The sequence below is a fragment of the Dermacentor variabilis genome, chromosome 1 (assembly GCF_050947875.1).
Source record: "Dermacentor variabilis isolate Ectoservices chromosome 1, ASM5094787v1, whole genome shotgun sequence".
NCBI classification, from domain to species: Eukaryota; Metazoa; Arthropoda; class Arachnida; order Ixodida; family Ixodidae; genus Dermacentor; species Dermacentor variabilis.
This window is the reverse complement of record NC_134568.1, coordinates 159,813,195-159,827,547: the sequence shown is the minus strand read 5'-3', so window position 1 is coordinate 159,827,547 and position 14,353 is coordinate 159,813,195. Positions and strand designations below refer to the sequence as shown.

Genomic DNA, 14,353 nt, shown 5'->3' with positions numbered 1-14,353 from the left:
GTACGTATGCAGATTAAGGAACACGTGCTATGCCCCGTAACAGTGGCACCTTTTTCCTGCTTGGTATGCTTCGCCCCATAACACATCAGCGCTACGGCGAAGGTAACTTTAAATGCAGTACTGCTAAGTGAATTAACAGCATGTTTCAGCATTGTTTCGGTCTTGTATAATTTTACTCGGCAGATAACTCGACCAGTTCTGTCAGTCCTGTCGTGATCGAATTAACAGTAGGCGACTGTAATGGCATGTGCAGTAGTGGGTGAACTGACAGCTGTGTGTGTGTATGTGGGTAGGGGTGGCGGGATTACAGGTTATGATCTGTTTTGCTGTCTTGTCATGAGCTGCTTGACAAAAGTCTGGATAAAGATGGCTGTGACGAAAGGGAACAGAAACATTTTTTTGTGGGCCTCATGCTTTTGCCACTTGAACCATTTGTCATTGGTGCCATGAAGAGAAATCTACCAACTGAAAGTAATTTCATGAAATATTACAGACTCCATTCATAACCACCAATAAAGAATGCATACAGCAGATGTTTGGCAATTTAGCAGACATTATGCTCTCTCTTTGACCATCTCTTCTGTGCACAATCAGCTTATATAGGAATGTAACTTAAAAGCCAGTATACAATAGGGCAATTTGGGGCTGCAGAAAGGGCAGAAAAATATTATTTGTGTATAATTTGACAAAAGCATTTAACCCCTGAAAGCTTTGGTTCCTCATTGTGATACATGAAGTGACTTTGATTAGCTGAAATACAAAAAAAAAAAAAAAAAGAACTCCTGTGTGATATGGGGCATCTAACACTAAATGCTGTGGCTTGCTGTAACCTGCCCCAGCATGCTTTGTCACATGGCTTTGGTGTTTGGAATTGCCGTGCGATTAAGTAATTCGTAATCTGTGGCTGTAGCATTTGGTAGCAAAACTTGAAACCTGCTAACCACTGTATTTGTGTAGGTCAGAAATTTCACAAAGTGACAGGCTGCATAGCATTTTTATTGCAGCTCATTCTTTCCCGATTGCTGACATTAGTTATGGTGGGAAAACTGGGAAATTTCGTCAGATAGTAGCAGCTTGCTTAGTGTTTCCTGAGAGCTGGTTTGTCTTTGCTTATGCCAGTTGTTACTTTGTGATATCTTTTCTGATCCAGATGAGCTTTATCAAAGCAGGAGAGTGGAGCCCATGACTGGATATCAAATATTGCTCAAGCTACTCTTTCTGAAGCAGGTATGTGCTGAATGTTCGCACATTGGCAAAAAATTAAACAGAAAAATATTCCACATAATTTTTTTCTCCATATTTTGCATTTTGTTTCCCTTTCAGTCTACAAGAGCTACAGTTGCTTTGACAGCGTTGCTGAAGAAGTTACACCTGTATGACCTCGTGTGCAAACTTCGCATGACTCTCGACAAGTGAGTTGAGTTAGCTGTTTTTTTTCTCGTGGAGTATATTGTGATGTCATTTAAGTCAGGCACGATATTCTTTGCAAGTGTTTAAAGGCATACTCTCATGGAATTTTTGTCTCCTTCTTTCTTTATGGATAGCAGCTGACCTATTAATTGCAATACAAAGAATCAATTCCTCACGAGCACAGTGAATAATTACATTTTCTTTTAACCCTTTCGATGCTTGTCATTCGTGGTATTTCTGTCCACTGTGTGCCAGAAGTATTTATGATGTGCTACAAATGTCTGTCTAAGTAACTCATCAATTCATTAAATTCAAATTCTATTTATTGGTGACATGTTGCTGAGCATTTTTCATTGTTTCTAAATCTGAAAATTCAAAAAAAGGAAGCTAGAAGACTTGTGCTTATTCACGACTTTAATTAGAATGATTTGTGTTCAACAGGCAACTTGGCCTCATTGTCTCGGTCATTATCACTATGAAAACACCTCATAGCCAACGTTGAAGTCGTCTAAACCAGAACTCATAAGTTCTTGAATTTCTGCATGGTTCAAAAAACGTGGGCTTTTAGAACTGGTCTGCCATGTTGAAAAAATGCAAGAGATGCAAGCAACACTGATAGATAAGCTTTGTCCCCCCATAGTAATCTAGTTTAATGAACTTCTGTTTAGATAGAGCAGTCAGCCTACAGATGCTTCATGTTCACAAGTTATCTTGAGAAAGGCAGGGAGTGTGCGGAAAGTGTGAAATGGCTTTACTCGGGCATGGCCTGGGGTGTGTGCATCAGCGCCCAGAGGAGCACACTTGGACTTAAATGGCATACTTGGACAATTAAATGGTTAATGTACCCACTTCAAAACCTATGCCAAGTTCAACTCATCTTTGGGACGTAAACCAGGCCAAAGGTGATACCACAGCTACTGGAAGTGGTGGTGACATGGTATCACACACTGCTGACATGTGCAGCAGCCAGTTTGGAATAGTTCAATAGATCCCCGATACAGTCAGTGCTTTACAAAATCGGTGCTTTACATTGTTAATTGAAAATTTTCTTGAATGAAGTTGACCTTTTATCCAAAGTACAGGCGCCAACTGATTCTTTTTTACACAGAAGGGGCCAAAAAAATGTTCACATAATAGGGCAGTCTGAAAAAACTGTTAAAGAAACAAATAAAACATTTCATTTTCAGTCAAGAATATGCACCATGGTAGACAAAGCAAGTAATCTCTTACATATATGCACCAAGCTCCCCCTACAGTGAGGAGGATCCCACAAAGGTGTAAGGAGCAGGTAGTCCAAAGAGTTGATTGGCGGACATTTGTATGATCCTTTTTAAGGGGAATTGGCTTCTGTATTTTTTATAGTTACCGACTATAGCTTTGTGCATTCCTGTTTCTTTGCCTCATTGTAATCTGCAGCTGATGGACGTTATTGTTCACAGCTCTAATTACATGGTCTTGCATTATAGTGGCATTAAAGCTTCTTTTCTTTCTTTACAGGATTGCTGAAAGTACTAAATTATGTGAAGTGAAAAAGAAAGATGACAGTGGTGAGGAGTATACCCTCCTGAAGCTTGACACGGAGTACTGCGCACAGCGGGACTGTTCAGAGGAATTGGATAAAGCAGCCATATCGCTTGACCTACTCTGCCGAAGCTATCGCAAGGCTCGCAAGGAAATGGTCAGTGCATTGCTGTCGTTGCTGGTATCCATCGATTGCTATACATTCAAAGTTCTTTCTAAATATGGTGAATAATTTGCTGAAGTACTTGGAGGTCTCTTATAGAAGTGTGGGAATATTTAAATTCTTCAAATCACAAAATAAATGTAAACTTGCCAAAGTATTCGATTTACTTTTTAACATGAAGAGCTAGCATTTGGCTTTCTGACTGCTTTCAGAATATTTTGGAATTACTGCTTATCTATTGACAGGGAGCATGGCTTTCCAGCAACAGTGTGATGTGTTCATGTTGAGGAACAGCTGTGTAGGAGGTGAACAGCCATTTGTATGAAAAAATTGCTAGATTGGTGTTATCTAATAACAGGGTAGCCTAGTGTTTCTAAGGTAGCCTTAGAAATTGCAGAATACCGCAATTGCCAGTCCTGGCATGTGAGAGTTGTCAATCTCCAGTACTTGCGGATTTTGGGGAAGAGTCTTCTAGCTTTTGTTTTTTGTCACCATGATTAATAAGCTGTCTGCTCTGGTATGGTAGTAGCAGCCTCAGCATCGATTCCTAAATGAGGGTGAATTCTTTAACACTGAAGTTCAGTAACAGCTGTAAAACCAGTCTTCTGGCTAAGAGGTTGGAGGGGGGGGGGGAGAAGTGCTGTGCTTGAGCATTGCTAATTGCTTTTATGCATCACAGTTTTGTATAGGTGGCCCAAACTGTTTACACTGTTTAACCCTTTATTGACGAGTAGGCAACATGCCAGAATTTTTTTTTTTTTTTTGGCTGAGTGTCAGTATTGAGTACAAAGTTTCTGGCTAAATGTCTTCAGCCAACACTAAATGACAGGCAGCAAGTCTCATTTTTCCGTTCAGAGTAGGAACACAGGATGGGAAAGAAGTTGGGCATCTGACTCGCTTTTTTTGAAAGTATGCTCAGAGGAGACAGACCGATGCAAGATCTCCAGCTGCGTGGCGTCGCACATGGGATGTAAATCAAATGCAATGTACACCTACGGTTCACACATGACAAGAACTGTCTACAAATTCCGAATGGAGCAATAGGTCGCTTGAGGTGAAGCCCACTTCCAGTTTTCTGCCTGGTGTTTCCCCTTTATCGCTTGAAAAGTTTCTGCAATATAGTTTTTATTTTCATTAATTATGCTTATTTTCAATGTGTGTTGCACATTTAGATAGAAAATAAACTTTTTTTTTTTCAACTCTTTATATGTGCTGTCATTGAAGGCTTAAGCAGATAGCAATCTTGTATAACAAAATGTATACTTTGTATACATTTTCTATTCTTTGACTGTCTGCCTTCCTGTTATAATCCCAATGGGGATTATAACAGTATGTCTAAATAAATAAATAATCCTATATAATTTTTTTGGACTCTGCAGGCACAACCACTACGCTACTTACCAGCACAGAGCCGCTTTGAAGCGCCGCAGACGCCCTTTGACCCTTATCCACCACTTTTCAAGATGTTCAAGGAGAAGTGAGTTACACATAGGAACTTGATTGTCTCTTTCTAGTTTTGTAGTAATATAACTATGTAGTGTGTTAGTGGTGGAGCAGCATTTGAATTTTTCTGCTTTATTGATTTTTTGATACCTGTTTGTTGGCCAAAATTATGCTGTGTAATGAAGCCCGTAGGAAAAGATATTTCTGCATGGTAGCATTTCATGGCACTTTTTTTTTCACATAAAACTTGGAAAAGTGTAGCACCTTTGATTGCATGTTGTATGTCTACAGCTGGAATTCTAGCTCTGTATATTACAGTCAAAGGCACTGCCTTCTCTGCCACTTTGTCTTGCAAGAGGTGATATGTTATCTATTTAAGGGAGAACACGGGTCAAGATACCCATCTTTTGACCTATTGCTTTTAGTTTGGTGAAAATTGGATACATTCTTTATGGCAGTAATATAAGGCTAAACACAAAGTATAATGTGGCTTAATTTTTTAAACAGTTATGACTATCGCAATGTGTAATTGAAAAACATAATTGCTATAGCTTAACTTTTAAAACAGTTATGACTATTAAAATGTGTAATTCACTATGTTTACGAAGAAACCATACCGTAAAATTATGAGAAAACTTGGTCTCCCTTCATGTTATATCGTTTTCGGAGGGACCAAAGTACGTAATTGTGGAGACATTCTTTATATGTAAGGTTGTTGTTTATAAAAATATATTTATACTTATATAACCACTATACTCGCACTTGCTGGTGGTGGAATTCATGCACCTGTAATTCATGGTGCATTTGCACCATGAATTGAAAATGTTAAGTTTTCATCTTCTGCATAAAATATTTCCCCAGAAAACTTCTAAGTCCATCTACTGTAATGTAGAAACTATAGGTTTTGTAAACTCATACATTACTAAGAAATTTGCTTCAAAGATTTATAACTGTGCAATTTTATTTGTACTTCATTTGTGGCACCTGAAAACTCCCTGGGACATACATGAGACCTTCTTTTTGTAGTCTGCATTCTTCTGTTTTAATGGCTTCTTGCTTAGGCTTCTTTTTGGCTACTTTTGCACTCTCTGCTGCATTCGCTCTCATCCCAGACGTGAACTCTTCGAAGCTCTTTTCCAAGTGGTATGCTGTAAACAATGCCAAATTTCTTAAGCACTCTCTCAATCCATTTGGTGCCAACATTGAATTCTATAACTGCAAGGTTGTGCCAGGTCAATACACCAGAGCTTGCTGAACAGACATTTCCCATGTCGAGGGAATAAGACTCTATGTCATTCTCTTGTGGCGGCTTGGAAAGTCTGCAGTGTTGAGCCACTTTGGCACATGGTTGGCTGCCCGTTACAGGCTGCACCACTTAGCTTCGTGAAACAGTGCTACTTTCAAAGCTGTGGCATGTACCAAGTTTCAAGGTCATTCTGCAGGCACAAATATGTGCACTAGAAATTTCAAAGGGACCATAGAGGACAACATGTGCTGAAAATGGTGTTGAAAACAGTTTCAAGTTGATGATCAATTGTAATCATGGCACACTGCGTGCACTAATAGTGTACACACACACACTCACACACTCACACGCACGCACTCACACATACGCGCGCACACACACACGCACACACACACACACAGTCCTGAATATTTGGCTGCGTGTGTTAAAAAAAAGATTTTGCACTCACCGCTGCACTATTCTTGCTTAAATTTTGCAGAAGGATCACATTTTGGCATCGACTTCGTTTAGTATAAACTTGGAACGATTAGTTGCCTGTTTTTTAAGACAGAAATGAGAAACTTTTCATCTATGGGAAAAATTTCATTTGGAAAGCCACCCCTGGCACATTCTTGTGTCGCCGCATGCCATCATTTATAGAAAGCAGCATATCAGGGAGGGCTGCTGCTCCTGGAACAACATGCGCTCCTGGAACAACATGCGCTCCTGGAACAGGTGACTGCCCGCTCTGAAACGCTGCTTTCTGTAGATGACGACAGGCGGTGACACAAGTTTATGCTTGCGCCGTTGCGGCAGCAATTCACATCCCCATAAGCTCAGGTAAATTTCCACTTTTTTCTTAAAAACCAGGCAATTAACTATGCCAAGTGTTATACTAAACGAAGTCAACGCCGAAATGCGATTTTTCTGCAAAATTTGAACAAGAACAGTGCAGTAGTCAGTGCGAAATCTTTTTTTGAACACGCGCAGCCAAATATTCAGGACCTTGTATATATATATAAAGTAAGGGAAATAAACTTTATAATATGGTAGCCATGCCACGCTAAGCTTTTTCCATGTGCCGTAAATGCACTTGCAGAATGGTAGTCATGGGCACTTGGCTTTTATCCAAGGTGCCACCAGCCAACATCAGTCAATCAATATCAATACATCACAATATCAACATCAATACAAACCCCTGTTTTATTACAGCACATCTGTGGCTGGAATTTTGCTGGCACCTTCTTGAATAGTGGTGGAACCTGAAACTGCTAGAAACTCTAAATGTGTTTTTGGGCTGAAAGTTGCAATTCCTTCTGCCATGTCCCATATTGGGAATGTTATCTTTGTTGTTATCAGTGGTACCATTATCCTACATTTACAAAATGACTGGAAAAAGTAAGTTTTAAAGAGTGTAAATGCTCCTTTTCAAATGTCAGATAAGCTAACAGAGCCAGGTTTGTGTGCAGTGGAACATTAACTACCTTTTTCCTGCTGAGGGGTTATCTTGCAGCTGGTCCTTTGTCTTAGCTTTTGCACTTTCATGCAGACACAAAGATGAAATAATTTGTTGATATTTGTCTCATTGTGGTGGTATCCATTGTTCTTTCTTTTTAGCCACCTGTTGGAGATGCTTTGTGTGTTGGCATCATCTCCTTTGTCCTCAACACATACTGGCATTACATCAGCACTGCGTGAGCTGCTTGCAGAGCTCCTCAAAACATGTCCTGGCATGCTGTTTTTGCTTTCCGATCATGAGGCAACCAACTGCCTCCACCGAGCTTTGTTGCAAGTGAGTGTTCAGTCATAGTTCAGTGACAACCAGCCATTGCAGTTATCCCAGGTAATGCATGGACACTCACAAATAGGTGCAGTTTTATTGACATTTGGGATGTCATCAAAACTCCAATTTTATAGTTTAGCTTTGCATGTAGCTTGATAAGAAAGACACACTGGGGTGGGGAATATAGTAAATAGTATCTGAGAATGGTACATGGGTTGGGTAGCCAAGTCGGTGCACTAGAATTAGTGTCACCATGCTTTTGTTTTCTCAAATAATGTGCTTTTGCATTTTATTGAATCACTTGTTTGTAATCTTAATTTAGTCATAACGTTGGGCTACAAAATTGTTAGTGAATATGATGAAAATGCCCCAAAAAAAACATACATACTGTATTTACTTGCATAATCAACGCACTTGCATAATGAATGCAGCCCCCATTTTTCCAGTCAAGAAATGTTTTTTCTCTGTCTCGCATAATGATAGCACCCTGAACTTGCTGCCGTGAAGTAGGAGACACACGGAACGATTCGGCATCTGATATGGCATCCGGCTGGTGCAATTGGGTCCAATGTTGTGTTGGTTGCCAAATCGTACTGTGTCCCCTTCTTTTATTGCAATAGCAATTATATGGACGCTCCAGGCGCAGTTTTGCTGTCCTCGTCCTCGTCGTTGCCACGCGCCGCATGGTGTAGGTGTGAGTGAAAGCGCGTGTGGAAAGCCGATGATCACGACTCAATCTCATGCGCCATCTTTCATCATGCAAAAGGCCCTGCTGTGGCAGCAACTGCGTGTTGCACAACTGTGCCCGAGGTGTGCCGACTATCGCTGCTCAATCTCCCACGTACAGTGGAGGAAAGCGGGAATGAAGCACGCCGTCTTCCATTGCGCGCATTGCGCGGGGGGAGGGGAGGGAGGAGGGTGGTGTTTTACTCTGGCAGCAACTGCACGTCTGTGTTGGGGACTGAGTCGATGGCAGCTCATACGTTTGTGCGTCCTACGTTAGTTTGCGTTGAAGCGAATGTTTGCAAGTTTATACGGCTGATAAAACTACTATCCTTACTTCGTGTAGCTGTCTACACATTTGCTGTCGTAATCGATGGTTGACGTTTTTGAAAATTGACTTTTCTAGAGGTGGGCAATGCAAAAAAATCACTCAAAATTTTACCCTGCATAATGAACGCACCTCCCAACTTTACACATATTTTTCGTGAAAAAAAGTATGTTCATTATGCGAGTAAATACGATATAAGAGGCACACTGCTTGCGTATTGTTATTAGTGAGTTAGTGTGCTGTAGCACAAGTAGCAAGACATGGATGAGAAGGATCAGGGAGACTGAGGGGCTCAATTTTTAATGACAACCACATGGAGCCACTGGTGATGAAGACATGGAAATTAGAAATAATTATAAATGGGGCTAAATTTGCGATGAACTTCATATCCTTTAGAAAGTAAGTAGCGAGACATATTTTTTAGAAGTATATTCGCTAGGCAGTGTAGTGGCATGCTAATAGTACAAAGCTCTTGTTGGGAATTTTATATAAAGGTTTGGTTCAGTTAGATTTTTGAGGTGGTTGTATGGAATAAAAATAAGGCAACTTCCTCTGTAATATTGTGCCTGGCAGAAATTAAGCACAGGAATAAATTTCTTAGTACTATAAACCTTTTTCATCAAAATGACAGTCAAAATTTGTTTCAAGCAGTGCTTCAGTAAAAGCAGGGGGTGTCAAAGGAGCTCTAAGTAATGTGAGAAATGCATTATTTACTCGAATCTAAGCCGGCCCAGATTATAAGCCAACCCCTGAAGGTCCGAAGCCAAAAAAAAAAAAAAAAAATAAAGAAACTTACCTCAAATGTAGGCTGAACAAAAAAAGTGAAGGCAGCGTTCACAAAATGATAACAGCATTTATTTAATATCAAAATGCCGAGTTCACTCTACATCGTCACCGCCGCTAGCCAGACCACATGTACACTTGCGGACGTCTGCAAGCTCACATCCACGTACCCATGCAGGCGCAGACAGTGCGGCATCGCACACGACAAAACACGGCGCGATCTCGATGAAGAGCTCCTCTCTGTTATTGCGCACTTATCTTCCTTATCGCTGTCATCTCCTTGTTGCGGCACATGCAAAACCATCTTTCGTTGCCCCTTCTAAAGACAAGTTTTTCTCATCGATGCTGAGGTTTCTCCTGGCTTACTATGCCTCTGCAGCTAGCACAACTTTTCGTTTGAAAGCGGCACTGTAGTGGCATCGTCTGTTTGGTACCATTACGATAATGCCACACCGCACGCCGATACCATAGAATAAAAAACCAGCTCCGATACAACACAGGTCAAAGCGACGACATCGCTCGTGTACTTCACTTGCTTACTGGCCCAGTTAGTTGGTAGCGGCTCCAATAATGACTTTTCTAGATAGCGCTAGCTATGCACTATATTTATCATTTTCAGTTACAAACTGGTGTGTTTTTTAATATCCTCAAATCTAAGCTGACCCTAGAGTTTTGTATGTGATTATTTGAAAAAAAAAACTATCACCCTAGATTCAGAGAAATACGGCAAGTACTTTGGAGCAACATTGCTGGTTTTTGTTAACATAATGGAGTTAATGGTGAATATATTGAACTCAAAGGGGATCGCAAAATAATTCGATGTATCAATTATTTTAAATATATGGTATGCCTATCTGAAGCTTATCCGTGTGTTGGACAGTTTCCTGAGATCGTGAAAAATGGGAACTTGCACTGCACTGCCGCCGCTGTGCTGCAAATAAATAAATAAAAAAATGGGTCCATGCCAGCTTCCAAATACAGTAAATCTTTTACTGCCAAACTAGGTTATAAAGTACACAAAGCACACATGAATACTTTTCATAGCAATAAATCTAGATGCTGATAAAAAGAAAATTTGCCGATCTGGATATCATGACTGGAGTTAGAACAGCACAAAGACATAAAAAACAAAATAGAAAACCCTTTCAGCATGTTAAACAGTCTAACAAATGTGGGAAAGATAATACAACTATGTGAGATTTGATGTGATTATCATATTTATTTTACTTTTTTGTACTGTCAAACCTTACGAGGATTCATTAGAAGTGTGTGCTTTAGAATAAAGAAAAAAAAGAAAGCTCGCAGGCAAGCATAAAAGTGTGGCGGAAACCACAAAAAGACAGCAAATTGCATAGTGGATGTGTATGCATCTAGGCTTACCTAACACAGTAAGTTATTACAACGGGCTAAACAAAGGACGGCAAAAAAAGGTGGGACGAAGACAAACACTGTCTTCGTCGCACCGTCTTTGGCGTTCTCTGTCTCGTTTTCCACTGATTAAACAAGATTATTTAATACAGACACGACTGTGACTCAGACATAAACAACAATCTACACATAATAATGTAAGATATCATTCAAACAAAATTGTGTGCAGCATATCAGAAATAGAAAGCATATTCAAAGGTATGAAAAACATTAAAATGTGACGCACCTGCAAACTCTTTGGGATGGAAAGTTTTAACACAGAAAACACTGCCATTTCTGCTAGTTCGAGGAATTCATGTATTGTTTAACAATAATAAAATTTACTATTATGCATACAAGGAGCATTTTTTTTAAACTCAGAAGCTTAGTAGTGAAAAAATTAAGTGCATTACACTTGAAACTACGCGCTTTTAGTGCTTTGGCTACAAGAGCCATACATCGAGACGGAAATATGCACACATATGTACATATATAGACGCGGACATTGCCACAACAAATGATTTTTTATAACACTATAGCCAGTACTTGCACTTAGTGACAGCAGAATAGTGAATGATTTTTATCTGTTTAAACATGAATACATTCAATTTAATGCTGTAAGAGTCTTTAATACTGACTGCTAGTGAGTGGCTAAAGCATATAGACGCTGCCCTCTAACAGGGGACACTCGTCGTCTTCTCAGGACCAAAATAAAAGTTCTTTGTCTGCCTGTCCGTCTGCTGCTGAGCCCAAGGTCGGTGTTCGAGTCATGCTACAATGATCGGCATTAACTTCTGGTGTTGCCTGTGTAAAGCGGCAATCATCGCAAGGCGCACAAACATTCGCACGGATAGGACGACAACACATGCGAGCAAATGTGTATGGCATACATGCGCCAATTCACCATTCTGGATTTGCAATTTTTCCAACCACTGACTGCTAGCTGCAGGCATGCGTGAGATTTGAAATCCTCAAATATGGCCTTTGTTTGCAGTGACACTTTTTTTCGCGTGTATGGCTTTCCCCTCACTTCAAGGCTTGTTGGCACCTGTAAATAAAACATGTTCAGAGATTCTAGTGACGCAAATAGAGATAGATGTAGTGTTCATACCTCAATAGCTGAGCAGGTGTCTCCAGGCAGGCTGTGAAGATGGCAAACGAACTGACATGGCACCGATGCTTTGCCGCCATTAAAATCATCGAACGATGGCTGTAATTTAGGTTAGATTGGATTGCTGCAGGACACTGTCACATACACTGTCGTTGAACAGCATGCGCTGCTAAGGCTTTCTGACAAGTGAACACAAGTATAAATAGTTTTATTGAAACACTTTTATTATATACAAAATTAGGCAATGAAATAAGTACTTGTTTTGTGAATAAGTGGTGTCCAAAGACCAATCGTCTATGACATGTTTCCGGCTCCCGAAATCACTTCTGCTGAATTCAAATACTAAAATTATAGGAAAAGCATAGCCTTAGAGATTGTCTGCCACTACATGCTGTCTAGGGTGTATTTTTTGCTTCTGTAATCATTCATGTAGCCAGTGAAAGCATAGCCTTTGAATCTGTTACGCATCATACTACAGTTTCCCAAATATTAAGATCTGCATAACTGTTGTCTTAAGTTACGAGGATGTGTCAGCGACTCATTTTGCCTTGCAAAAATAACTCATATTGTGTGTTGAATAGACTGTAGAAACCTGAAAATGTAAAACGAGTTATGAACCCTAGAATTTCCAACTATATTTTTTTCATATTAGAACATTGATCCACGTCCTAACTTATGTCCTAAGCATGCCCGTTTATGTATAGCTAGGGGACATTCAAAACAGAATTATATATATATATATATATATATATATATATATATATATATATATATATATATATATATATATATATATATATATCAAAACGTTTATTAAAGAAAAGTGCAGAAAGCGATGGATATCCGTGGTTGCTTGAGCAGTTTGGCATCCCATAGCCAGAGCCACTCAGACTAAAGATCAAAAATCATCCATGCTTTCTTGTGTGGAATGCGTATCGGAGCAGGAGGCCTTTTGTGTCCTTGAAGCATAGCGGCTCTTGCTGATAACAAATGGCCACAGTTTACATGAGCCATCCGTATGCACAGCGAGCAAAACTGAGGGCGACCTGCTAATTTTTTCTCCATGTCATGTACTGCCCATCACATTCAATCTCTTGTTTGACAGCATCTGCCTAAACAGAGCCATTTCAAATTTGTCAGCATTAAATATTTCCGATGGCGTGAAAATGATGGTGCTTCTGCTAGAAGTGCACTTCTTGCAGGGGTGCAGCACACCATGGCACAATGCAGCATTCGGTATATTGAATGTGGCAGTGAGTGGGAGTTCAATGTAAGCGTAATACATCGCTATACTTTTGCATTAGATTTTCAAGAGGAGTTTACAACTACAGTTTATAGTTAGGTATAGACAATAATTCAATATATCTGAGTTTTATATATCAGGGATTGACTGTAGCTTTTTTTTTTTTTAGATGCACAAGATGCCAGCCTCTTGTTTTATAAAAAAGTAATTGGGTGTTATGTGCATCACATGAATGCACTAGAGCCTCTGTAACAAGCAAAAAATCATACTTTATGATTTTCAAGCATCATTTCATGGACAAAATTTATGACAAGCAGAGGCAGGTGGCTGTCTAATGAAATGGTACTGCTGCACTATAGCTCGTCCTTTTGGCAAACCCACACAGGTTATTTTCACTGGAGCACCTCAGTGGACATGAAGGACAAAATAAACAAAGAGCTTAAGTTACATTGTAATTAAAGCCCAGTATTAAAAAGTGCCTGGCAAGGATTCTGTAGCTATAAAGCTTTTGTTCCTTTTTCACTATGAAAGGGCAGAAAAGGAACACTTTACAAAGCTAATGCAAAATGGTGCATCTTATTGCCTCACTGCATGTGTCAAGTTGCATAACATGCTCCCTTTATTCGATCACTTCATTAGAACTATGGGGATGCAGTGATTAAAAGACCTGGCTTCCAATGAGTAGTCATGAGTTTGAACCTTGCTCAGAAACAAGCATTTTTTTGGAACTAAGTATTCTTTTTCAATGTTTCTTGAGACCACACATGACAAACTTCTTGCTAAGTGGCATTTAGTGATCTTTGGCATGGCTGTCGCCATTAAAAGTGGTTTGAAGTGCGTCTCTGTTTAAGAAATGCCTTTCCTTACAATGAGGCTTGCTCTTTATATATGGCACTCAGCAAGGACCAAAGTTGTCTTCCCCTAATGTTTTTCTTGCATCATTCAGGATGAATCGGGAATGGAGGGCCTAGAAGACACTGTTTGTCATCAGGTTGGCATCCATTTAGTGTATCACCTGCAAGCACTGAAACATATAGACTCTCTCCTTGCGTTCCACACCAGAGGTGAGTTGCATGTTACTTCTGTTGCTTTTGAAGGTACTTCAAATTTTGTAGTTCTGGAGCCAAGTGATCATGCAACATAGCAAGGTTGGCAAAATGCCTGTGATGTCTTGTGTTATTCCATATCTGCCGCAGAGAGCATGTAATGTTTC

At 39.9% G+C, this 14,353-nt stretch overlaps 1 protein-coding gene across 7 annotated transcripts in view; it reads left to right on the top strand.

Moving 5' to 3' along the window:
- The window catches only part of vir (VIR_N domain-containing protein), a 372,111-nt gene that overhangs the window by 144,952 nt on the left and 212,806 nt on the right, over positions 1-14,353 (top strand). For all 7 annotated transcript variants that reach the window (XM_075698519.1, XM_075698512.1, XM_075698531.1 and 4 more), the window contains 6 exons: positions 1,151-1,227; positions 1,324-1,412; positions 2,908-3,088; positions 4,474-4,571; positions 7,380-7,554; positions 14,087-14,204. In XM_075698519.1, coding sequence (XP_075554634.1) covers positions 1,151-1,227; positions 1,324-1,412; positions 2,908-3,088; positions 4,474-4,571; positions 7,380-7,554; positions 14,087-14,204 — 738 coding nt within the window. The remainder of the gene's footprint in view (positions 1-1,150; positions 1,228-1,323; positions 1,413-2,907; positions 3,089-4,473; positions 4,572-7,379; positions 7,555-14,086; positions 14,205-14,353) is intronic.